This window comes from Lemur catta, chromosome 7 (assembly GCF_020740605.2).
Source record: "Lemur catta isolate mLemCat1 chromosome 7, mLemCat1.pri, whole genome shotgun sequence".
In the NCBI taxonomy this organism is placed as follows: Eukaryota; Metazoa; Chordata; class Mammalia; order Primates; family Lemuridae; genus Lemur; species Lemur catta.
Window position 1 is genome coordinate 28892207 of NC_059134.1, and position 27848 is coordinate 28920054.

Consider the following 27848-nt stretch of genomic DNA (forward strand, 5'->3'; position numbering starts at 1 on the left):
TGTTTAATACTTTAAATTCACTTAAAATTTTTCTGGTTTTGTGTTAATAATTTCCTTCCTTTTTCAAGTCTTTGGAATAAGAAAAGAGTATTAATTTTATGATCTATACAATTAAGAATTAAAATTGATGTCATTCATGTCCAAATATTACTTCAGAAGCCTTAGGAATGGGTATGTACCAATAACTCACAATTTTCAATAATTCATATAACTCACATCAAAATTCCTAGTTTGGGTCAGTGAACATTGGTTTAAATCTTAATCTCTTGAGTTTACTTATACTTCAGATAAGTAAAAACTTAGATAAGCTTTAAAGTGTGTTATTTTGTACATTTCTGAAACATGGCAATTTGTTTCACTGAGGTCAAAACTTTAAATGAAGACATCATTTTTTAAAAAGAAGATAAAAATATCTGCTTCTAGCCTTATGACATAACTTGAATTACAAAGGATTTTCATTTCTTTGCATTTTTGAATTATGTGACAGATTTTTTAAAATTATTAGGCTTTTGCCAAGTTAAAAATGAGTATATTGTGTATTTATAATATATGTGTGCTAATTGTTAGACACTGTATCGATTAGATTTCCTCCTACTATTTTATCTTTTAATGATGAGAATAATTGGAATTAATCATTGTTGTTGGGGGGCAATACATATATTTGACAGAACTAGAAGAACAGACTCGAAAAGCTCTAGAACTGGATCAGGAACGAAAACGAGCAAAAGAAGAAGCAGAACGGCTTGAAAAGGAGCGTCGAGCTGCTGAAGAGGCCAAGTCTGCTATAGCAAAACAAGCTGCTGACCAGATGAAGAATCAGGAACAGCTAGTAAGGGACTGTCTTAGTTACATCTTAGAGAAAAAAAAAAAAAATTAAAAGCATAGAGTGAACTTTCTTTAAAAAACCAACCAACCAAGTGTTATGTTTTCTGAAAAGCAAACCAAAGACAAAAGTAACTTAAAAACATAGAGTGGAAATAAACCTAAAAATTGTATTTCTGCCTAAAGAAAAACCTAAAAATAAAACAGAGTAAAAGACATTTTTCTATAGATTGTTTGTAAATGCAGTCTATTGGCAACAAAAGATTTTGACTCACTTAGACTTTGAATAGGTTCTATAAGTCAGTTGGCATTTTTATGCTTTAGTTATAAGTTGATACTTTATGTTCTAGTTTCTATAAGATAACTATTGGCCATAATTGGTTGGGTTTTTTGTTTATTTAGTGGAGTATGCATGTCACTTAGAAGATCCTGGATTTAAATATAGTTCAGGCATTTACTTGCTATGTGTCTTTGGGTCTTTTTGAGCCTCATTACTACCTAATAGCATTGTTTGGGGAAACAAATGATTTGACAAAGGGCTCTTTAAACTATAAAGCATTATATAAATATGATTTTTTCTTTTGTGGACTTTAGCAAATAGCTTGTTTACTGATAAAAGTTAAAAAAAAAAGTAGCTCCTAAGTTTACACGTTAGGTTCTTAGTACTGAAACAGGATTAATTTTTTGTCTATAGAATAATAAAAATTTTTTTGTTTCTATATTAGCTCATTACCTCGAGGACCTACTATAAATAAAATATTTAATATCTTACAGAAATAATTGCTTTTTTTAAAAATGGAAAGGCTAAGGCCGGGTGCGGTGGCTCATGCCTATAATCCTAGCACTCTGGGAGGCCGAGGTGGGTGGATCGCTTGAGTTCAAGAGTTCGAGACCAGCCTGAGCAAGAGCGAGACCCCGTCTCTACTAAAAATAGAAAGAAATTATATGGCCAACTAAAAATATATATAGAAAAAAATTAGCCTGGCACGGTGGCGCATGCCTGTAGTCCCAGCTACTCGGGAGGCTGAGGCAGTAGGATCGCTTGAGCCCAGGAGTTTGAGGTTGCTGTGAGCTAGGCTGACGCCACGGCACTCACTCTAGCTCGGGCAACAGAATGAAACTGTGTCTCAAAAAAAAAAAAAAAAATGGAAAGGCTAAGAAAAATGTATAAAATAGCCCAAGCTTGTGCATTAAAACTTTGTTGACTTAACATATCATAAGATTAATCAAAATATATTTTTTAAGTCTTAGTAATCATCTTGTTTATTTTAGGCAGCAGAACTTGCCGAATTCACTGCCAAGATTGCACTTCTAGAGGAAGCCAAGAAGAAAAAGGAAGAGGAAGCTACCGAGTGGCAACACAAAGTAACCATTTGTTTGTTCATTTACTAGCTTTCATTGAATAGCTATTTTGTACCCAGAGTATGCCCAAGAGTATGCTGACTATAGAGACAATTGTGATACTATCATAATTTAGAGGGGGAAAGATACATACATGTGTTTGTGTATTATAAATATTTATTAATGTAAGCTAAGTACCTTGGGAACACAGAAGAGGTGATTAATTTCTGTGGGAACAAGATAGGTGTTGGAGGAAACCCACTTACGTTTAAGCTGAGTCTTGAGTAATAAATTAGATTTTGAGATATAAAAGATTGGGAGTAGTTAGGGACTAGATAGGTGGTCATTCTAGACAGAACTGAAAGAGTATAGGAAGTATGAACATACATGATAGATTTGAGGACAGCCAGTAAGCAACCAGAGCTTAGAGTATAGATAGGTTCAGAAATGTTGGGAGATGTGGTTGGCGAGTTAGATAATGAGTTAGATAATAGAAAATTAAGGTGTGAAAGGCTTTAAATAAATGCCCTGCTAAGGCAAAGCAATAGATTAGATACGATTTTACAAAAATAATTTAGCAAGCAGTATGAAGGACGAATTGGGATAGTGAATACTTAAGAGATGAAGACCCAAACTAAGGATGTAACAATGAGAATGAAGAGGAGTGAAAAGGGTTAAGAGACATTTTGTGGTAGACTCCAAAGGCCATGGCAACCAGTGATTGGTCATGAGGTTGAATTAGAGGAAAGGGATGCAATGAAGATGATACTGAGATTTCTAATATGAGTTCCTAAAAAGATGATACCACCATTGTCTGGCACACAGGTGTAAAATCAAGAAGGCTGAGGGCTGGGCGCGGTGGCTCACGCCTGTAATCCTAGCACTCTGGGAGGCCGAGGCGGGTGGATCACTCGAGGTCAGGAGTTCGAGGCCAGCCTGAGCGAGACCCCGTCTCTACTAAAAATAGAAATAAATTATTGGACAACTAAAAATATATATAGAAAAAATTAGCCGGGCATGGTGGCGAATGCCTGTAGTCCCAGCTACTCGGGAGGCTGAGGCAGTAGGATCACTTAAGCCCAGGAGTTTGAGGTTGCTGTGAGCTAGGCTGACGCCACGGCACTCACTCTAGCCCGGGCAACAGAGTGAGACTCTGTCTCAAAAAAAAAAAAAAAAAAAAAAGAAGGCTGAGGAATATAAGATAATGAGAGTTTAATTCAAACTTTACATGACATTAACTCTTAAATGTAACTATAATAATAATTTTTTATGCTCAAAGAAGCTATATAGTTATATATGATGATTTTTTTCTACAATAAAACGTACTTATTACAGAAAACAATTTTCTTTCACTCTTAGGTAAATTTTCTTTCTAGCAGTTTAAATTTTATTGGGAAGTTTTTGATTTATTGAAAATTATGTATGTGTATATGTATAATGCTACAAAAGGAATAAAATTCTGTTAATCTCCCAGATACTGTATTTTTGTTATTAGAATTTTACAGATCCCTTTTAGGGATGATTTATGAACTTCAGAGACATGTAAACTTTTAAAAATGCTACAGATGCAAATCCTTGAATTAAAAAAAATATTAGAAAATATACACAAAAGAAAATTACAGGCCGGGTGCTATGGCTCACGCCTGTAATCCTAGCCCTCTGGGAGGCTGAGGCGGGTGGATCGCTTGAGGTCAGGAGTTTGAGACCAGCCTGAGCGAGACCCCGTCTCTACTAAAAATAGAAATAAAAATTATCTGGACAACTAAAAATATATATAGAAAAAATTAGCCGGACATGGTGGCGCATGCCTGTAGTCCCAGCTACTCGGGAGGCTGAGGCAGTAGGATCGCTTAAGCCCAGGAGTTTGAGGTTGCTGTGAGCTAGGCTGATGCCACGGCACTCACTCTAGCCCGGGCAACAAAGTGAGACTCTGTCTCAAAAAAAATAAATAAATAAAATTACATTCTCACAAACTAAGATCACTGTTGTAAAAGCCTAGTGCATATCCTTCCAGGATCTTTTTTGTTAGTGTGTATGTATACATACACGTTTATGTATTCAAAATGAGATCTTACTGTGCATACTATTCCATTTTAGTGAATTTTCATCTCATCAAATATTAGACTATATTCATAATTTCTCATTTACCCAAAAAATCCTTTTATGGCTAATTTGCCAGGCTAGTGTTCAAATTAGGACTTTGCGTTGCCTCTGTTTGCTCTGAGTCTCTTTTAATGTAGACTAGTCTCTCCTTTTATGATTTTGATTTATTGAAGGTACCTGCACATGTCCCACCTCTTATATTTGTTTAGTTGCTTTCTCATGGTGTTATTTCAGCTTGTCCTTTAACCCCAATATTTCCTGTGAACCAGAAGTTAGATCTAGTAGCTTGAGGAATAAAAGTTTTTGATTACAATGCTTCAGGGATGAGACTTCCATATATAATTTATCATCTCTGCCGGAGCACTTGAGAGTAAAACAGAATGTTAATAATAACACCAGGGCCACAGTGTAAAGCCAGACTCCAGGTAAACTAACACAATATGATCACCCAAATAATTGGTGATATTGGATACTTCAGTTTGTATCATATCAGAAGACACTTAATATCTAGTTAACCCATCATTAGTAATTTTAATTGATCATTGGATTAGAGTAATGACAGTCTGATTCTTCTGTTGTTTGGTTATATTTTCCCCTTTGTGGCTCTGATGTTATCTATTTAATATTAGGTGTGGCATTTTTCAGCATTATAGGAATATCCATTTATCATCAGCCATTAGCATAACAATTTTAGCAAAAATGGATAATCCTTGCCAGAATTAGTAATTTTATTAGGGTTTGCAAATGATTTTTAAATTTTTGGCTCTCCCACCTGCTAGCATTCTTCTATAAAAATAGAGCTTTCATCAATAGGGCCAATTTTCATTACCTTGAAATATAATTTCTGTTAGAAAGGCAGGATAATTTGATTCTTTTAATTACCAATTTTTAAGGTAAATTGCTCATAAACTTATTTTTAATGTTTTAGGCTTTTGCAGCCCAGGAAGACTTGGAAAAGACCAAAGAAGAATTAAAAACTGTAATGTCTGCCCCACCTCCACCTCCACCTCCACCAGTCATTCCGCCAACAGAAAATGAACATGATGAACACGATGAGAATAATGCCGAGGCTAGTGCTGAATTATCAAATGAAGGGGTAATGAACCATAGAAGTGAGGAAGAACGTGTAACAGAAACACAGAAAAATGAGCGTGTTAAGAAGCAACTCCAGGTATTTAAAATTTGTAGTTGTATTCGCATTTAAAATATAATTTGCATTTTCCCCATCTACGATAAACTCATTTAAAAAGAACATAGGATATTTAGAAGCCTTGTGATTGGTTTGTGAGTAAGTGGCCTACAGTCATGGTATTTCATTTCTTCCATTGTAAGACCCAATTAACAAATGTTGTTAGCTTTGTGTAATCAGGCCTTAACTAGTGAGTTATTTAATTACAGCTTGATCCATTTTAAGAGGTAGAAAGTTTTCTAATGCTTTGTTAAAAAAAAAATGAATTTAGTTTTTAAACAGTAAAATGTACATTGAAAGGCAATGATACTTTTAGACTACTTTAAGACATTACATAATCTTATTTATTCAGGTTTTATAATGGCAAAAGGTCAGTTTATTAAATGTACATAATTAGATCAAAATAGGGAATTTTAATATGAAGTCTTTATTCCTGGTAAGTTATCTAATATTTTAATTGGTGAAGTATTTAAATATTAGTAAAAGAAAATGAGGCAATATTTGCAATATTTATATTAAGACTTTGGAGAAGGCTTCCTTCATGGTATACATTTTAGATCTTGTAATGTTACTCTAAAATGACTCCACTGAACTTTTTTTAAGTCTTTTCTAGTATTGGATGAGAAAGTTAAGGAAATTTAGAATAATATGCAAAGTATCGTGGTTGTTAAAGGCCATGGGTATTCTTTCCTTGCCATTACCATCACTTTACTGAAAGTAAAACAAACACGCTTCAAAGAAAAAAGTTTCACAGTGGAAATTTTAATATATTAAAAACTCAGAGATTTGGCATATGTGTATGTATTTTTGCATCGTTAAACCATTTTCATAAACTTTTTAAATCTGAGAAAAAAATAAGTCATATTTTTATTTTTTAAATACAGGCATTAAGTTCAGAACTAGCTCAAGCCAGAGATGAAACCAAGAAAACACAAAATGATGTTCTTCACGCTGAGAATGTTAAAGCAGGCCGTGATAAGTACAAGACTCTGCGACAAATCCGACAAGGCAATACAAAGCAGCGTATTGATGAGTTTGAAGCAATGTGAGAGCTGTTATTTTGCATACGTGTTCTTCATAAGCTGAACCACCAACAGAGAAAAGCAGGCCTTTGCAGATGTGATGGAATGCATCCCACCTTGCCAAAGCACTTATATCAGTTTGACCTTGGTGGCTAAAAGACAAATTTAAGGGGAGTTCTTCAACATTAAGGCAGTGTGATGTCATGCTTGATTTTCATTTTTTTTTGGGTCAGGGAATGGAGAATGGTGTTCCATCACTTCCCTTGACATTTTTGACTTTTTATTTTTTTTTCTGTTGAAGTTTAACACTAATGATCATGTCTGACAAATGTGTTTGTTTGGTTTGAGCACTTTGTACATTTTAAAGGATAATGGTGACATTTGAATGAGTGTTTTCCTTGCCCCTTCCATGTTTAACCTGCATATATGTCCACATTCTCTCTCACGTAGCGTTTTCTCAGTGTGCCCTTCTCATATCCTGCCATGCCCACAGCCCTAATTCTGCCATCATAGAAATCAAGCATTGTTTAAAACGATGGTAGGTAGCAGAGTGGACAGTCTTTGATCATTGTGTAGAAGATGGCTATGAATCATGAAAGAGATTAGAACATTTAATAGTATAGTATACAATTGGTGGTTAAGTTTTTTAAATCACAATTTAATTCCATTATTGGATATTTGATATTTGCTTACTTAACTGCAGTCATCTTTGACAGCTAAATTGATTGGTGTTTCATCTCCTATGATCCTACGATGGTTTTCTTTGCTTGCCGATTCAGAGGTATAGACAGCAGGTTCCCTAGGAGAGTTTATTGATAAAACAGTCTCTGAAAGTTTTTTTTAAAGTTTTGTTCTTTCATAGATTGATTTAGCAAAACAAAGATTAATAAAAGAAAGTGTACATTTGTTGGTAGTTGCTTTTAATCATTTTACAAAACCTGAGCATTTCTGGAACGGTAGCATATGAAAACAGCAGTCCCAGGAAGGGGAGAGTAATGTAATACTACCTCACTACTACACCTGTGATGACTGGTGGTTAAAACACAATGGAGTGTGTAAGCTATATGTTTTATAATTCATAGTGATAGTCTCAATCATTTAGGAATACTTTTGAAATTTCATTTTCCTTCAGAATACCTTAGAGTGCTAAATTTTTAACTGCCTTTTTATTGAGTCAAACTGTGGGACTCTGATTTGTATTAAAATTGTAAGCTCTCACTGATATACTATCTTCCTGGAGGGGTGTCGTATGGCTGAGGAAGTTGTGTGTGTGTGTGTATGTGTGTGTGTGTGTGTGTGTGTGTAGAGAGAGAGATGTTATCCTTGTAGCATATGAAAGGTGTCTGTACCTTCATTTCTTGATATAATAGTTACATAATCATTTTAGTATATTTGGTTTCTAAATCACTGCTTATTTTTTTTTCAATCTCTAAATAAAAATGCTTAAATTTGGTTTGTTAATCCTATTTTAGAAATTATAATTTTAGTTTACATTAATTTCATTTAAATGTTACTGAAGAAATCTTTCCAGTTAGAAAGATGTTCTAATATTCACATGTTCTAACATTTTCTTTGTTGTACAACACCTAGATTTGAAGATACGGAAAGCCTTGTTTTCTCTGTGTGGTTCAGCTACTTTCCATTTGGTATTATGCATTCAAATTTACATTTATCTATTAAAATTGCCATTTTATTAAACATTTTTCATGCACAGTAGATTCAAGTTGTGTCTGAAAATCTCTTGTGCTTTTTTGATTTTGCTGACTTTAAAAGGATTAATCTGGGCAGACATTATACAAAGGAAAGGTTGCGTTTAATATATTTTTTGGACTTTGTAGGACAAAAGGTAACTGGTTAACCTTGAAGTGACTGTTGTACCGTGGTTGTGCACATGCTTCAAAACCCTATGGAAGAGAATGTTTCTACTTGTACATCAGGGGAATAGGTGGACCCCTACTAGTCATACTTTGAAACTTAAGTGTTCACCTTAAAACAATTGCCATAATAAGTGAAAATCTGGATTTCCATTGGATTTTTATCAATTTTCCTCATTTTGAGTTGTGCACACTACCATTGCTACATCAGTTTGATACAGTGTTGAAAAATTACCAGTTATATTTGCTGTTTATAAATCTATTTGTAGATTAGGATTAAGGATTTAATCCATTTTTAAAGCTGTGTGAATTTTTCTAAACGATAACAACCATTTGCAATATGGGTCTTCATAGGGATTAAACCAGTTATAACTTTTATCCTTAGCAGTTGAGAGCACATGTTCATATAGCAATGTAAAAATACACTAATGAGTATTTGGTAAATTCCAGTAGGCTTTTGCCATTAGCATAATTTTGTGTTGTACAATTAAGTTACAGTTACATCTCTAATTTTGGATAATATTCATTGGTTAACAATAAAGTGACAAATGCCTTCAAGGTCCACTGTTGTTATTTGACATGGATTTCCTGTATATTTTCTGATCATTATAATCTGTCAGCCATGAATCATCACATCTTAAAAATGAGAAGTGGATAGGAAAACTTTTTAAATCCTCATAGATTAACCTTTGCCCCAAATTTTACCTCTTTTGGTATGGAAGTAATAGTGATTAATTCTGTGGAAAAATCATTAAATTGACTGTCTTGACAACAGAAAGTAATTTAGGATTTCTAGTCATTGATTTTATTATATAGTATTTAGTTTCTTTTTCCTGAGGGAGAAAATAGTTTCTTGTCATTGATTCATCTCACTACTAAAATTTTAATATTCTTTAACAGTATGCTAAGTGCATTTATTTAAATATATATTTTTATTTTAAAGCTGTGTTACAGAGCAGTTACCATAAATCTAGAAGTTAATTGCTTTTTTAAAAGCTTCTTACTAATTTTAACATGATTCTTAAGTAATGTCTGTTCTAAAATAGTAAAAGCCAGGGATCTTCTCAGTTATTTAACTGTCACTTTATTATTTCTATTCTCAAGGGCAGGTAATGATTACTCTGATCCTGTCAGAAAAAAAGGGGAATTTTATATAATAATATTTTGCTTTATATCTAATCAGAGTTTTTAAGAACTAGAATTGCCACTTACAAAGTTATCTTAGACTTTATTGGAACTTGCTCTTGATTATCATTAGAAAAATGTTTCATTATTAGTGTTGTGGTTTTTAAAAAATTTTCTACCACTGTGTATCTTACTTTTGATCACCTTGTTGATTAAATGTTTTTAGAAAGAAAAATAAGATAAACTTTAAATTCAAAAGCATCTCATTTTAAGTAGACACAGTAAAAAGTCTTTAAAAATTAAAACTTGAAACTAAACTATAAAGAATTACTAACTTTAGCATTAATATGCTGAGCTGATTAGTAAACCAAAGCCAAAATATCATTAATAAGAATAAGGGAAAACAGTTAAATGTGGAGCTACACTGGTAGACAAATTCCTCTTTTTAAATTTGTTATAAATTAACAGAACTTTACCATTTTTTTTATTTTGTGCCCTCTTCATTCTTTTTTTAACTAGAAGATAATCTATCAAATATTCTAGTGTGCTCTATCCTGTGAAGTGACAGTATTTTAGAACTTTCAAAAAGATCAGTGGATTCTGTAGGTGTTTTTGATAACTTCATAAAATGTTCAGCCAATCTGACTCCTCGAATTCTACACTAGTGGCTAGGAAAAATTGGCTCACAATAAAGTTCCATATGTCAAAGCTTATCACATTCTTATCCCTGGCTTTTCCAATTAATTAATTTAAACTCCCATTTTTTTCCTTAGTAGACCATATTAATATGTCCATCTGTCAAGATTTTAAGAGCTGCCATTTTCCCTGTGGAAAGATCATGACTCTTCGTCTCCTCACTACTTTGTCCTTAAACTCCTGTGGTACAGAGTTTGGGGTAATATATACTGCTTTGGAGTTGAAGTATCCATTATTATTTTGTGCAGAATTTTAATGTTCGAGATCATGACTAAGATAATTACCCCATGACATATCCTGTGCATTCAGGTTTATGTTTTGGCCCTGGAGATTCCTAGCTACTCAGTGGCTCCAGGTTCTTACTTAATGATCTTCATCTAGCCAATAAGTGCCTGCTATAGTCAAGGACTTAGAAGCAAGATTAGAATGACTGTGACCCTTTATTTTGGCCTATATTAAAATATGGACCTTCAAATAATTTAGCTCTTAAATCATTTGCATTTATCTATTACAATATCATTTATTTCAAAATGGCAGTGCCATATTATTGATTCATGTTATTTGTATGCCCAGATTCCTCCATGCTTGTAGCTAGCCAATTGCTTCCATTCGTGCAATTTATTATTTTTAATTACCCTATTCTAATTATTTGCACTTTTATTTAATGATCATTTAAAATTCTGGATTTGTTTTGAGATTTATGCATGTTATTGAGTTTGCTCCTAAATACAGTGAATACTGGTTTTACTTTTTTGTCTTTACTAAATCAGTATAGCCAAATGTCCATCTTCCTAGAAACACAGAATCTGAATTTCCGAGATTATTTATGTGACTGTCCTTAGAAAAGTTCCTTTTGATAAAACATTTATGATATGAAATTCTTATACTTTGTTATAATGTATGCCATGCTATCCCTATTTTTCCAACTTAAATAAGATGTTTTATCTTGTTTTAGACCTAGAAATGCATGTCTTTCTTGAAATCATAAGGCAATATCTATTTCCCTTTGTTTTTATTTATATTGAAAAGTCTATGAAATTCAAGGCTAGCATTTGGATCCTATATGCCATTGTTCCATTCATATGATTTTAAATTTTAGCTGTTTTGTCTAAATGATAACACTTATGAGCTGAAGGACGCTGCTACAACATAAGGAATATCAATAGCAGGAAAACTAGTGACCGATAGAGGATATGAATACTCAGCATAGGTTTCTCAAGTATGCTTGTTTTCTGATAAATTACTTAATTTTCATTTCATAGACCAAATTTTAAACATTGGTTAATAAAAATATTCTAAGAGATAGTCTCTAATTGTAAAGGTTTTTCTAACTTTATGGGAAGATTAATTTTATACCCAACTGACAAACCAGTCAAGGATAGTAATTGGTAATATCTGTATTCAATATTGAAGAGATTAATGGAGTTAGTGTTCAGTTGAATCCTCATTTTTTTATTATGGTAAAATATACATAACATAAAATTTACCATCTTAACCATTTTCAGGTATACAGTTTTGTGGCATGAAGTACATTCACATTGTTGAGCAATCATTACCATCATCTGTCTCCAGAACTTTTTCATCATCCCAAACTGAAGCTCTGTACCAATTAAACAACAACTCCCTGTTTTCCCTCCTCCTAGTCCCTGTTAACCACTGTTCTACTTTCTGTCTCTATGTACCTCATAAAACTGAACTCATACAATATTTGTCCTTTTGTGTCTGTTTATTTTACTTAGCATGATGTTTTTGAGATTCATCCACGTTGGAGCATGTATCAGACTTTTATTCCTTTTTAAGGCCAAATAATATTCCATTGTATATGTCTACATCATATTTTGTTTATCCATTTATCAGTTGATGGACATTTGGGTTGTTTCTGCCTTTTGACTATTGAATAATGCTGCTATGGGCATTGGTGTACAAATATTTGTTAGATTTCTCCTGCTTCCAGTTCTTTAGGTTACATACCCAGATGTGGGATTGCTGGGTCATATGGCAAATCTATGTTTAAGTTATTGGGGAACTGTCATACTATCTTCCATAGCAGCTGCACCATTTTACATTCCCACCAGCAGTGCACCAGGGTTCTAATTTTTCCACATTCTCACTAACAGTTGTTATTTCTGGGCTTTTGTTTGCTTGATTTTGATAATAGCCATCTTAATGATGAAGTGGTATCTCATTGTGGTTTTGATTTGCATTTTCCTGTGATACATTTCCCAGATCATAAAAGTTATTTGGTATCTTTTCATGTACTTATTGGCTGTTTGTAAATCATCTTTAGAGAAGATGATCTATTCAAGTTTTATCTTTTGTTTACTTTTTTTGTTGTTGAGTTCTAGGAATTCTTTATATTCAGGATTTAGGATATTAATTCCTTCTCAGATATATGAGTTGCAAATATTTCTCACATTGTGGGTTGCATTTTCACTCTCTTTTTATTTTTATTTTTTTAGAGACAGAGTCTCACACTGTTGCCCAGGCTGGAGTGCAGTGACACATCATAGCTAACTGCAGCCTTGAACACCTGGGCTCGAGTGAGCCTCCTGCCTCAGCCTCCCAAGTAGCTGGGACTACAGGCATGCATGCCCGGCTAATTTTTAAATTTTTTGTAGAGACAGGGTCTCGCTATGTTGCCTAGGCTGGTCTTGAACTCCTGAACTTAAGCAGTCCTCCTGCCTTAGCCTCCCAAGTAACTGAGACTATAGGCATGAGCCACCACACCTGGCTCCTTTTCACTCTATCAAGTGTTCTTTGATGCACAAAAGTTTTTAATTTTGATGAAGTCCAGTTTATTTTTTCTTTTGTTGCTTGTGCTTGTTTTTTGTTTTTTAAAGAGGAAAAACAATTTTTAATTAGACCATTATTTAAAAAAAAGAGGCAGAGCAAAGAGCTAATATGTATAGTGGTTAAGGTCTCTAGGCTAAAAGTAAATAGAAAAAAATGAGAGTCACTTTGTACTGACTATAGGCTGGTAAGGCTAGAGGGAATTTATGGAGCCTTGAATCCTGTGCAAAGGTGGTTTAATTTGGGGACAGCTGGTGGCTTTGGGAAGGCACAGCTACAGAAGAGAACGATAACTAAACCTTGCTACAAAAAGAAAATTGATGTTGCTATGTAAAGTATACTCCAAAATGCAGAGGATAAAGAAAGCATACTAGAATTATGTGTACTGTAGTTAGCTTAACCAAAGGCTGTGGGCTGGGAATGAATTACACCGCTGCCTTCTGAGAGTTTAAAGGAAATGTCTAGATATAATTTGCTCTCATGTTTGCTATATAGGTCATGTTTGAAGTAATATTTTTTTTTCTGAACTTATTTTTGAAAGGACCTCTGTTGGGACACTTAAGACCACAGTTTCTATTCTTTTATTCGTGACCCTTTGGGGATGGGTTCTTCAGTGGCACAAAAGAACTGGAACACCAAGACATCCAAGAACAAATGGATTAAGTTCTGGGTTCTAACTCCAAGTCTTACTCTCTTGTACCCTATTTTTTATAACTGATTTTGTAATTCTGAATCAGATTGTCTGTTTCAGAGTATTTCTCTGGAACCAGATTATGGACACTTCTAGATGCATTGTCTTCCCAAAACTAAAATGCCTAATGAAGGGTTAGTATCTGTGTACTTTTGAATAATTAATACTGGTTTATAGTTGAAAAACTGTTGCCTCAGAGTGGTGCTTATAACAGCAGTTCTATCATCCTCCTTTCTGCTCTCAGATGATCCTAATAATGAAGGGACTGGAAGAAATTTTATGGTTTTTTTTTTTTAAAGAAGTTGGAAAACTATTTCTTTCAGCTCATTATAAGGGGTTATATTCACCAAAACATAATCAGTCAAGATTATCTTAGAACATACATACACAATTATTTACTGGCTGTGACAGCTTTGAACAACAGCTCACAGCAACCTCTAACTCCTGGGCTTAAGTGATCCTGCCTCAGCCTCCCAAGTAGCTGGGACTACAGGCATGCACCACCAGGCCTGGCTAATTTTTTCTATATATATTTTTAGTTGGCCAGATAATTTCTTTCTACTTTTAGTAGAGACGTCTCACTCTTGCTCAGGCTGGTCTTGAACTCCTGACCTCAAGCAATCTACCCCCCTCGGCCTCCCAGAGTGGTAGGATTACAGGTGTGAGCCGCTGTGCCCGCCCTAGCTTTTTTTTTAAGTTGAGAACCATATTTGATTACGCCCATCAACTTAGCTTTTGCTAGAGGTGTGATTTGATTCATCTGTTTATGCTGAAATGATATCTCAGATTATTTTCCTTCTTATTTTGTTTCCCCAGACAATTCCTAACATAATCTAGTTCTCAATTTTTAGGCTATAAAGATTTTTGAATATAGGAAGATATCTTTTGGTAATCTAAATTACAAGTAGATGGCTTTCCCCCACTAACTGAAATATAATGCCTTACTGTTAGTATGTGGATTAAATGTAGAATTTTGTAACATTTTAATTTGTGTATTTTAAAAGCAATATTGAAAGGCAAAATGTTTTAATGTATGCAAAATTAAATCATAATTCAATGGTCTTTTAATTATTTCATTAATACTTTCAATTGTACTTGACAGTAGCTCATTTGGGTTTCTTAAAACCTTTAGGTTGGTTAAACTACCTGTCATTTATTTCCAAGAAATATTAACATCTTTTAAAAGCAGTTGATCATAAGTATGAAAAATATTTTTGTGATGGGTGCAATAAATAAAATTAAATCACTATCATTTAGTAATTTATATGCATTCTTAAAATAACCTGAGAGGATGCCTCCATTTTATAAAAACTTAGTACCAGACAATATAAGACCTGGAGTTAGAACCCAGAACCTAATCCGCTGGGTATGCTTTAATGTACTAGGCCACACTGATTCCAGCATAAGCTGATGTTTTGAGGATATTTAAAATGAATTGGGGGACACAGACTGTATCAAAGTTTGTGTATAAAATAAATGTATCCATTGGAAAAGTAGTTTTGCATCTTCAGAGGGTATTGGTATGAAAATTTTTGACATATACTCAAGCATTAGGAAGACTATAAGGGAGTATGTCTTCTAGATTACTTGTGTGTCACCTCTTATTTTTGAGCCATTATGCTTTATTTAGTTCTTATACATTAGATATTTAAAAGGTTTTCAGTGTAATGGTATTATGAAAGGAATGCTGAAATGGGAGACAAGAAGGCATGGCTTTTATTCCCTTTTCTATAAAATAAGATATATATCAATATGCATTCATAGAGTCATTCAGTGATTTACAGAGCAATTGCTGTTTATGCAAAGCACTGTTGGAGTTAAGGGAGATAGATGAGATTTTGTGATGCTGTCAAGGAAATTGCAAAGGAAAAGAGTTAAGACATGGACTCAAGTTAATGAATAGTAAGTGCCAGAAGAAAAATTGAGATAAAATGTGCAGAAGTTAGAGAAATGAGAGGTCACTTAGTTCAGCTTTAGGCCACTGTATTATTTTTTTTCTTCACTGTTAACCTTGGCAGATAGGCCACTTTAATTCAATGCTTATTCATGTGATATTTCTTTCTGAAGTTAAGAAAATGTCCCTTGATTTTCGAGCTTAGGTTTTAGATCAAATATTATTCTTGTGCCTTTAAAGTTTGACCGTAGTTCTTAAGTGATTTTCTTGGGCCACAAATATTTTGGGAGATACAGCCTAGAGTTGTTTTGAAAGTGCTAATGATAGTTCATGTTAATCAGAAGAAACATCAGTCTTTGTGGTTTCCCTCTTCCTCCTCTTCCCTCAGTCACACTAAATTCTACATTTGAATACTAGAGGGACTCAGATGGGCTTAGGCTATAATGATCACCCTCTTCCCATTGCTCTTTCAGCCACTCAGTTCTGCTAAGTTCTGATCCCTGACAGCTGTTTATGCATAGTTTTTCTGGGCATGTTCAGAAACTCTGAGAAGTCAAATTGCAGACTGTAGCCCATGGTGATCCCCAATCTAGAGATGCAGGGATCGTTTCCCAAATTCTGCCCTGTCAATGAATTTTTTTATTTTTTTATTTTATTTTATTTTTTTACAGATGTCTAGATCCAGGTTTTTATCAGTTCAGAGTATGTTAGATACATAGTCTGACAGATATTCAGAGAGACTGGGACAGATGTGAGGCAGCATAAGGTAGAGATAATTGCATGAGTTTTAGATTCACACGTTGGGTTCGAATCCTGGCCCGACCACTTCGAGCTCTGTGACCTTGAGAATCCACTCAGCCGTTTTGAGCCTGTTTTCGCATCTGTGCCATGAGAGTGACACTGTTAATCTTGTGAGCACTGATGATAATAACAACCATGGAATACTTTGTTTACAGCCTTTGGCGTGCTGAAGGTGTTAATAAATAGTTTTTCATAATATTTTTGTTCATCTGTTAGTATTTTGGATATTGGTATTTGTAACTAAGTCTTTTGGATTCCATTTTTAATGTCTTTTGTTTACCTTTTAAGGATTTTACTCGTGATTCTCTTAGAAAGTATTGCTCAGCATCTGCTTGTTGAGTGTGTGCCAGGCCCCGTGCTAAGTATGTAGAGACAAAAAAAGGCATGGTCTGTCCTAAGCAGTAAATAGTTTATAGTTTACTCCCAGTAAATAAATAATTTACGTATGTCTGTTATGAGTAAGTGAGGTTCCCCTCAACCTCTTTTTTTTTTTTTTTTGAGACAGAGTCTCACTCTGTTGTCCAGGCTGGAGTGCCGTGACATGGTCTGTCCTAAGCAGTAAATAGTTTATAGTTTACTCCCAGTAAATAAATAATTTACGTATGTCTGTTATGAGTAAGTGAGGTTCCCCTCAACCTCTTTTTTTTTCTTTTTTGAGACAGAGTCTCACTCTGTTGTCCGGGCTAGAGTGAGTGCCGTGGCGTCAGCCTAGCTCACAGCAACCTCAAACTCCTGGGCTCAAGAGATTCTCCTGCCTCAGCCTCCCAAGTAGCTGGGACTACAGGCATGTACCACCATGCCGGGCTGATTTTTTCTATATATATTTTTAGCTGTCCAGATAATTTCTTTCTATTTTTAATAGAGACGGGGTCTCATTCTTGCTCAGCTGGTCTCGAACTCCTGACCTCGAGCGATCCACCGGCCTCGGCCTCCCAGAGTGCTAGGATTACAGGCGTGAGCCACCGTGCCCGGCCACCCCTCAACCTCTTAATATGGTAGTTTCCTGGGTCTGAGTCCTCTGTCTACCCTTGGGTCTCTTAGTGACCTTATCCAGTGGCATTGCTTTAAATACCATCTGTTTGCTGAAAACACTCAGATCTCTAGCGAAAACTTTTCCCCTGAACTTCAGATGTATATATCCAACTCTCTACATGACATTTCCACTTTGATATAAGCATCTCAAACTTACATCCAAACCAAACTCAAGATCTTCCCTTCTTAAACTTGCTGCTGCCTCAGTCTTGTTTCCTGTTCTTAGTCAATGAATGGCAAGTCCCTTCTTCCAGCTAATCAGGCCAAAACCTCGACCAGTACGTGAGTCTTTTTTTCTCTCATAACCAATAGCCAGTCCAGTCACACATCTGTTGGCCCAGTACTCAAAATATGTTACCTATCCAGATACGACCACTTCATACATCCTCCGCGGCCATCGCCCTGTGCCACCCACAGGATTGCCTGGAGGCATGTGATCTTTCTAGAGGGTTCTAGGGCAGGCTTCCTGGAGGAGATGCTCCCCAAGCCAAGCCTTTCAGGATGATTTAATCCAGGGCAAAAACAGGAAAGCTATCCAGAGAGAAGGAACTGATGTTCAAATACATCAAGGCACAAAAAGGCATGGAGCATGCTGGAACTGCCCATTTGTATTGAAAATGTGTAGAGTTTGAGATTCAGAAGGTGGTGCCGTTGAAATATCAGAAAATTGAAGCAGGTTTGGGTGTGCCTGTGACGCTTATTTTTTGGAATAAAAATATTTTTTGAAATATTTTTTGAGTTTGGAATGCTGATAGAATGTTAGATGAAAGTTCCCAAGGGGAAAGTGTAAGGAGAGACACAGTGGGTTTGCACCAACTTGAGGTACTGCCAGAGCAAAAGGAATGTGTTCAGGAGAGAGAACTGTACCGTATAGGACTGAAAGTTGAATAGCGTGTGACCACCAGTGCCACAGGGAAAAGAGAGCTCTGTTACAATATTTAAAGTGTATGCTGATTTTGGCAACAAGAAAATTATTGAAAAGAGCAATTTCTTTGGAATTAGAATAATTACCACTTAGCTTAACTGTACAATGTCTTCTGGCAAATGTTTCCCACAGACCTACACGTAATTCTTATGCTCTAAAAAACAGGAAAATGCTCTTTCTAGCAGTATCCTCCGTCAAGCCCAGATGTCTAAGGCTGACACTCTTGGGCATGCACCCCACTCTGCAGCCCTGCTCAAATCCAGGAGATTATGCCTAGTAAAGAGAAACTCCGCTCCCATAGTTACCATCTAGAGTAAATCTGTGTTGCTTCAATGATTTCATCCATTCGAATAATGTTCTTCATTCATTAAACATTTATTAGATGCCTGAAGTTAGGCCCTGAGGGTTCACAGATAATTTTAGACATCCTCTAGAGGAGGAAACAAGAGTTAAATAATTGTGACAATGAAGCAAGTACACAAGAGAGGCATACAAAGAGCTGGGGAGCAACCAACATCTTGCTGACATCAGCAAGGCTACGGAAGTTATTGTAGTTGTCAGCGGTTACCCGGGGAGCAAGTACCATTCCCCCACCCCCACTTCCATTTAGGGTCGAGGGAACATCTCAGTAGATGTTCAGCGGTGTTCTCAATGCGAGTTCACACAGGGGCTCCAGAATACAGCACACCTTAGGGGTAATTTCCAGTACCAGAACCAAGGGCATGAGCTACATGAGCAGATGTGGTCTGAGACCGAGGCCCACTCCTGAGCTGATTATGGGGCAGGGCTGAGCAGTGGTAGGATGCTTGCGCTGTCAGTTAGGAAAGTCTCCTTATAACCTGGGTTACTTTCCTCTGCAGAGGTTAGGGTGGACTCCATGTCCGTGCTGGAGCTGCTGAGGAACTTTGGTGGGAGAAGCCCTTCATTTATTCATCCAAACAGTGACTAGTGCCTGCCCAGCACTGGGTACTAGTCATTCAGAGTATCTTAGTGACTGAAGACTAAGTTCTTGCCCTAATGAACTGACTTTCTGTAGGAAAGACACAAACACCAGTAAGAAGAATGATTAAAAAGAGGCAAAATTTCCATGGTCTTTTAATTTAAAAAAAAAAAAAAGGCAAATTGTAATAAGTATTAGTTTGAATCATGTTAAATTGCCAATAGTCAACCATCCTTGACCTATAAAAGCAGTGATTTAAATCCACTTAAAACTATGAAAGGAACGAGGGACTGAGTTGGGAAAAATATAATCAGGGATAAAAAGGTCAGAAAAGGTCTCTGTGAGGAGGTGGCAGATAAGTTGCCACCTGAAGGAGAAGGCTAGCTCCTCCTCTTCTTCTGTTTAAACCAAGATGGTAGATGCACATGCTGGAGGGATCGAATGAGTGGTCTGGGCCTGGCGGGGACCGCGTCTAACCAGGAGTCTCCTGTCCTGTTTACCGAGGGAGGCCAACGTCTGTTAAGATGCAGTAGGCCCAGTGTTGCCATGCCTTCTGATCTTCCCAGAGAAGCCAGAAAATGCGCTTGAAGAAGAGCGTTCAAAGATACTATATTTAAGTTGAAATGTAATTTTTATGTGAAGTCTCCCAAATTTTACATGTTAGCTATTTCAAACATTTTTGAAAAAGCTTTGCAAGCCAAACAAGATATATCTGCCTGCTAGAAGATGCCCACTGGACACCAATTTGCAATCTTTTCTTTAAAGTATTCCAGGTAGAGGGAGCATATGCAAAGTCTTTGAGGCAAGAAAGAGCCCAACTCGTCCAAGGAAAAGACAGTAGGGCAGTGTGTCCAGAGCCGAGTGGACCCGGAGGAGGGTGGTATGTGAGATGCAGCTGGAGAGAAGCCAGATCACAAGGAGCTTTCTAAGCCACGCTAAGAAGCCTGCAGGATCCAGGCCAAATGTCCACTGCGTAGTTTGGCCTGGGGGGAAAAGCGTTGCTGCCAGAATTAAGCTAGGAAAGGGTAGATTCAGTAGAAGTTGGTACAGGGACAGAAGTGCAAATGCAGTTTGTACTCAACCAGCTGTGTACCCTGGGGCTACAGGGGGCTGCATCCATGGGAGGAAGGGGCTTCTTTGCCCAATCCACACAAAGAGGTCATACAGGCTGCAGGGGTCCTTGCAGGTAGGTGTATTAATTTATTTTACAGTTCAGTAACCTGCCCCAAGACCACCATAGTGGCAGAGGCTGCATTTGGATTTTGGTTTTCTTTGAAGTGGAAGCCCATGTCCTTTTGATTACGTAACACTGCCTTTCCAGTTTAAAGCCAGTTGAGACGTTCACATGCTCTTTGGAGGATTATTTTACCTGCATAACTCAAAGTGAATGTATCCATTGATTTAGAGGTCAGAGAAGAATGCTTTAAATCGTAAGTTGAACACAGAGTAGCAGAGATTAAATCCACCAAACTGAAGAGCAGGTTCACGTGGGCTACAAACTCCGATTTGTCCAGAACTTAGTGCTCCCATTTTCAAGATGAGATGATCACAGCTTAAGGATTTACTGCTGAAATATATGATTTACTCTTGTAGGGGAGAGAAGGTGTTCTTTTCTTTTTACTGACTGTTAAAGTCCTCAAAATCAAAGAAGGGCCCGTGCTCAAGAGATCTTCAAAATCTAGAGGAAAGTGAAATTGGAGAAGTGAAGGTGGATGTGGATAGAAATAGACTTTTTTTCACCACCCAATAGTTGTTGAATAAAATATTTCAGGAATTCAGTGAGCAAGACTTCAGTGATAGGAACTGAACTCAGTCTGGAGAAAATTCAAGAGGCTGAGGATCAGAGAGAGGGCCCTGGCGAGTTTCAGCATGGGGAGGAGAGCCAGGCAGGATGGTGGCCACAGTGTGAGATCTGAGAAAGGAAGTCACCGTGCAGCATTTGAGACAGGCTTATAGTTTAAGTTAACCCCCTGAGTAAATGGAGGAGGAGAGTGCTAAGTTAGTTTTCAGAATCGAATGTGATAGGGTATTTCATTTGAATTCACCAGTCAATTCTTTGTCACTTATTAGAATATTTGAAGAGAGAAAAAGCACAATTAACATTTTCCAGATGCTCTATCTGGGTTATTTGATTTGCTTTGTAGATAAAAATAAATCTGATTTAACTTTCCTTATGATTCTTTAAACTATTAGATTTTTGTCTATGGAATTAAAATGGAAATTTCATATTTATTTAAGAGAAAATCACTATAATTACCTGTAGTTTGCTTTTAGATTAGTAGATTCTAACTATCAAATTAGAGCAAATGACCTTTATGGAAAGGTCCGGATACTAAGTATTTTTGACTTTGCTGGCCAAATCTTCTCTGTCAATAGTTATGCAGCTCTGCTGTTGTAGTGCAAAAGCAGCTATAGGTGTATGTAAATGAATGAGCATGACTGTGTTCCAATAAAACTTTATTTATAGACACTTAAATCTGAATTTCATATAATTTTCATATGTCACAGAATATTCTTCCTATGATTTGTAAAAAAAAAAAGAAAAAAGAAAGTTAAAAATTTCTTAAATCATGGTCTGTACAAAAACAGGTGGAAGGCTGGATTTGGTTTGCTGACCCCTGAGTTAAAGGATTTAAGAAACAGTCATATTCTTCGAAGGGCCAGTTGGTGTGGCTTTCTCAGCTGTTTGGAATTTTGATGTGATCCTACAGAGGTCTTATTTTGTTGTAATGAAGGGATTTTCTTACACATTTGAAAAACTTTCAGCAGTGGTTCTCAAATTAGCATGCATCATAATCACCTGGAAGTCTTGTTAAAACACAGATTGCAGGACCCCCTCCCCAGGTTTCTCATTCAGTAGGTCTATGTGGGGCCCAGGAAGTTGCATTTCTCACAGGTGAAGCTTGATGCTGGTATTTTGGGACTACACTTTTGAGAATCATTGATTTCAAGATATGAGAGCACCCAACCAACACTGCGGGAATAGCGGTTACTTCTTTTACTCGGTGTCCTTAGAGTAACTATTGACTTTTCTGCATGGATGGTTTCTTTGAGACCTTTGAAATTTGAATGGTTCAAAGACCAAAGATAATTGAAACCAAATTCATAACTTTCCCATCTATTGTAGTATTTTTTCCTCCATCATTTTCTAGCCGTTTTAAACACTTAAAAACTAGAGATTGTTTTACAACAGTGTTAGGGAAAGAAATGTGCCTAGGAGAAATATAAATGAAGGAATATATATAGATAATAGATATGTATCAGTTTTAAAAATAGTATATTGCCAGTAACTTTGGCATTCCATCTCCCTCCTCTGGTACATCATCCTTTCCTTTGCTTTTACTATGTGTGTTTGTATCCACAAGCAATAGAATGTCTAGTTTTGCACACATATGGACCTTATAAAAATAGTTTTCTTACATACACATGCACATCCATTTTGATGTATATAGCTGTGGTTCATTCATTTTCACTGCTGTGAGTGTATTCATTTTATGAATGTACTACAATGTATCAATTCTGATGATGGACGTTTGGATTGTTTCCAATATTTAAAAAAATGATATAATCAATATAGCCACAAGATATTCTTGTTTTTCTAGTGAATATTTGCAATAGTATTTCTGTAGCAGAGACCTAGGGAGGGGAATTATTTTTGAGTTGTAGGGTATGCATATTTTCAGCTTTACTATGTAACCATCAGATTGTTTCCCAAAGTAAGGATATAGCCACATCTTCACACACGTATCACTAGACTTTTCAATTTCTGCCAATTTGATAGGTGTGAGATGGTGTCTTACGGGTGTTTTTAATTTGCGTTTTCTTGATTACTAATGTGGTTGAGAATTCTTGTATTTACGGGCCTTTTGTGTCTCCTCTTCTTTGACATGACTGTTTTTGTTTTTGCCTGTTTTCTATTTGCTTGTTTATCTTGATCTAATTGATTCAGAAAATTTTCTTATATTGTGGTTACTAATCTTTTGACATTTAAGTGTTTTATAGATGTTGTAACCTTGTCTTTTCACCTTTTCATGATTTTTTTGTTGGGTAAAAGTTTTAGATTTTGGCTGGGCGCAGTGGCTCACGCCTGTAATCATAGCTCTCTGGGAGGCCGAGGCAGGTGAATCGCTCGAGGTCAGGAGTTCGAGACCAGCCTGAGCAAGAGCAAGACCCCCGTCTCTACTGAAAATAGAAAGAAATTATCTGGCCAACTAAAATATATATAGAAAAAAATTAGCCAGGCATGGTGGCTCATGCCTGTAGTCCCAGCTACCCGGGAAGCTGAGGCAGTAGGATCGCTTAAGCCCAAGAGTTTGAGGTTGCTGTGAGCTAGGCTGACGCCATGGCACTCACTCTAGCCAGGGCAACAAAGTGACACTCTGTCTCCAAAAAAAAAAAAAAAGTTTTAGATTTTATTTGAGCTTAATTTATAAATCTTTCTCTCTATATTTGTGGGAATGTTTTTCTTGTATGTGTTGTTTAAGAGATTCTTCTCTCACTTGAGGTCATGAAGGTATTCTATATTTTCTTCTAAATATTTTGGGTTTTTATTTTCTTCTAAAAGTTTGATTATTTTTACATTTAAATCTTTAGTCTAGGCTGGGCTCAGTGGCTCATGCCTGTAATCCTAGCTCTTTGGGAGGCCAAAGCAGGAGGATTGCTTGAGGCCAGGAGTTCAAGAACAGCCTGAGCAAGAGCAAGACCCTGTCTCTACAAAAAATAGAAAAATTAGCGGGGTGTGGTGGTGTGTGTCTGTAGTCCCAGTTACTTGACTGGTTGAAGAAGGAGGATCACTTGAGCCAGGACTTTGAGGCTGTGGTGAGCTATGTTGATGCCACTGCACTCTAGCCCAGATGACAGAGCAAGACCTTATCTCCACACACGAAAGGAAGGAAGGAAGAAAGGAAGGAAGGAAGGGAGGGAGGGAGGGAGGGAGGGAGGGAGGAAGGAAGGAAGGAAGGAAGGAAGGAAGGAAGGGGAAAAAAAAATTTAGTCCAGCTAGAAATAACTTTTGTATATGGTATGAAGTATGGATCCAATTTTATTTTTTTCTATCTAGATGACTAGTTGTCTTAATACTTTAACAATTCATCCTTTTCCTACTGATTGTATTGCCACTTCTTTCATATATATCTCACTCTGTTCTGTTATACTCTCTGTTCTATTCCATTGGTCAATGTGCCCATCCCTACAGCCTTAGCTTTGTAACAGGTCTTGCTATCTAGTTGAACTTTCTTTAAAAGTTTTTCCACCTTATTTTTATACTACATTCCTGACTAGTTTTGGCCCTTTGTTCTACATAAATTTTAGAATTAGTTTAAATTTTATGGAAAAAAATCTTTGGGAACTTTTCGTTGGAAATATAGTAACTGATGAATGTGGGAAGAAATTTTTTCTGTATAATATTAAGCATTTCCAATCACGAATATATCTTTCCATTTATTGAAGTCTTCCTTAATATTTCACAGTAAAGTTGTTTAAATTTTTGCATTAAGATCATGTATTTTTTCTGTTAGATGTATTATCAAGAATCTTTTTTTTTTTTTGCTGTCTTTTTAGGAGTTATATTTGAAAGGTATTTGTGGCTGGTGTAGAGAAATGCAGTTGATTTTTGTTTGCTGACTTTAAGTTGAGGAATCTTGTTTAATTTTTATTGTTTTTTAGTAATTTGCAAAGTCTTCTGGGCTTTCTATATAGTTATCTTCTGCAAATAAGTTTTTAGCCTTTCTTCCAAATCCATATAACTTTATTATCTTACTGGGTTGACTGGCTGGAACTTCCAGTCCAATGTTGAACATAAGTAGTGTCTCATTTCTGATTTAAGAGGAATGCTTCTAATATCTTTAACATTTTGTCACTAAATATATTTGTTCTAGGTTTTTGGTACCTGACTTTTATTAGAGTAAGGAAACTACCTTTTACATATTAATACATATACCTTTCTAAGAGTTTTTTGAAAATAAGAGGAGGTTTTAAATTGATTAAATGCTATTTCTGTGTATATTAAGATAATCATGCATAAGCGCTTTAAAAAATTAACACTGAACTAGATAAATAGATTTTTTTTAATGTTAGACCATGTTTGCGTTCCTGAAATAACTTGATATATGTCCTAACCTACGGCTTGGTGCTTCACACATCCTGAGCCACCTGTATTGGAATATCCAGCCCATCTGATTTGTATGTGTCTTCCTGTCATTCCCCTGCAGTTGTTACTGTCGGCACCCAAAGTACTGTAGTTTAATCTCATGGCACCACCTGGTGGCAAACTTTGGAAATTTCTGACCTACCTCTTCATCTCCTCTTTCTTTCTTGGGGAAATGCAAACAAGCAGTTTCCTCCATTATCACTGCTAACTCCGCCTTTACTCCTGTTCTCTTTCTTCTGTTTCACATTTATCCACTTTACCCCCCATCCTCCTTTCTCATGCTCTTCTAAATTTTCTCAGTATATTCATGAAAATCATTCTCTTTTCTTTTTCTTCTTTTGCTCTCTCTGCTTTTTTTTGTTTTTGTTTTTTTGAGACAGAGTCTCGCTCTGTTGCCCGAGCTAGAGTGCGGTGGAGTCAGCCTAGCTCACAGCAACCTCAGACTCCTGGGCTCAAGCCATCCACTGCCTCAGCCTCCCTAGTAGCTGGGACTACAGGCATGCGCCACCATGCCCAACTAATTTTTTCTATATATTTTTAGTTGTCTGGCTAATTGCTTTCTATTTTTAGTAGAGACAGGGTCTTGTTCTTGCTCAGGCTGGTCTCGAACTCCTGACCTCGAGCTATTCTCCCTCCTTGGCCTCCCAGAGTACTAGGATTATAGGCGTGAGCCACCGCACCCGGCCAGCTCTCTGTTTTTATTCCATTATGAGTCTAAATCTACCCCAATCATGGTTAATCATGGTGAGAGTAGTACTAGTGACTAAGGAAAAAAAAAACTATACATTTTGAAATGAAATTTGCTACAATTAAGTGCCAGTTCTGCTAACTTTGCAAATACTTAAAGTTTCCTTTAAAATGTTCATAAATTCCAAGTACTTAATCATCTTCTAATGAATTCTGCCTAGTTCAACATCAAGCTCATGCATGAAAGAAAAATTATAAAACTGTTAATAAATATCATTGTTTCTGTGTTCCCCTACTGCTACTTTTGACAAATTTGGAGTTTCTACTGTATTTTACTGCAAAGACTCAGTTTTTCATTATGGGTTAAACTGCCTAGAAACTGAACTACCATCTATAACATGGTTTTCATGGGAAACAGCCCACCACGGCGGCCCTCTTAATACGTACCCCATTTATAAGACAGAGCCCGCCAGTAACTGTATTCCAATCTCTTCACCCACGAGGATAGAAAATACTGCAAGCGGCATTGTCCCCAGTCACAGAACTGACTCATGGATGAACCTGGCCAGCTTAATAAATTCTTTGTTAATTATGACTTTGTTTTTGGTATCTGTAAGGGCTGGCTACATCTGAGAATGGCAGGTGAGTCAGCTGAAGAGGACAGACCAGGGACGGTAGGGCTGAAACTGACCTCTAAGCACTGCAGCGCCGATATGGCTGCAGAGGAGATAGTTTTCGTTGTTTGTTTGTCTTAACCCATCCTAATCTTTTAGGAGGCAGGTATGGAGAATTTGCTTATTCAAACACAGCAACTATTGATTTCAGAATAGCCACTACAAAGAATTTTGGGTCCATTAGTCTGGTTGGTAACTGAAAGAAACTTTAACAGTGACTCGATGAATCATGAGAGAACTTCAAATAAAACACGAAATCTGGTAATCAGCCTTGCTGTGACATGAAGTTCCGGTGTTTATGGCTTTGAGACCTATTTTTCTTGTGAAACTGATTTGTTTGTATAGAGATGCTGCAACTATGAGCATTCTAGCATCAATGTAAAGGGGAGATTTAAAGTTATTCTTATTTCCACGTTCTAATAGTGGAGTATCAAAGATGGATTGGAAAAAAAAAAAGAGATTAAAGACTAGGTAAATTAGTTTGGCAACTTGGTTACCCAGCAGGCCCTACATAATCCAGGGTTGCTACAAGGGTGTTCCTGGCATTCTGGACTGCTGAGCAGGCATCCACCCTTCCCATTGGGCTTCCTTCTATGTTCTTTTGCTAAATGCTTTCTAATCTCTTGATGTCTCTTTTGAAAGGTGGGGACCCAAGCTGTATGCACTGTTCCAGATGCGCTCTTGCCAGAGCAGTATAAAGCAAATGTAACAGTCGGGAGGAAGGCTCCCTCCCTCACTAGGTAAGTACAGCCGTGGCCAGGCCCAGCCTACCTTCCCATTAGACCTGCCACACTTTCCACCGCCAGGATGCTGGTGGGACCCCATGAAACTGTTCATTCATAGGCTGGGACCTTCAGTCAAAGGAGCTGACCGAGAGCAGCCTGTACCATGACAGCCTCTGATTCCACCCCTCCAGGTTCTCTCTGGGTAGTTTGCCCCTCTTGACTTCTTTGCCAGTCAAGAATATCGTCCTCCAGTGGAATAATTTTGAGGCCAGCTAGCGTCTATTGAAATAAGATTCTACCTGCAATCTCGGCGAGCTGCTTGGACGTGCTGCTTTAGAACACTCTCTTACCTTTGTGAAGGAATCCACC

At 36.6% G+C, this 27848-nt stretch overlaps 1 protein-coding gene across 4 annotated transcripts in view; it reads left to right on the forward strand.

The window, feature by feature from the left end:
- Nucleotides 1-27848, forward strand: part of RDX (radixin) — a 73940-nt gene that overhangs the window by 43367 nt on the left and 2725 nt on the right. For 3 of the 4 annotated variants that reach the window (XM_045556647.1, XM_045556646.1, XM_045556649.1), the window contains 4 exons: nt 669-829; nt 2095-2187; nt 5195-5437; nt 6340-8909. In XM_045556647.1, coding sequence (XP_045412603.1) covers nt 669-829; nt 2095-2187; nt 5195-5437; nt 6340-6504 — 662 coding nt within the window. In that variant the 3' untranslated portion in view covers nt 6505-8909. Of the gene's footprint in view, nt 1-668; nt 830-2094; nt 2188-5194; nt 5438-6339; nt 8910-27396; nt 27495-27848 lie in introns of those variants that run through there. The other variant, XM_045556648.1, reaches the window with a different exon arrangement.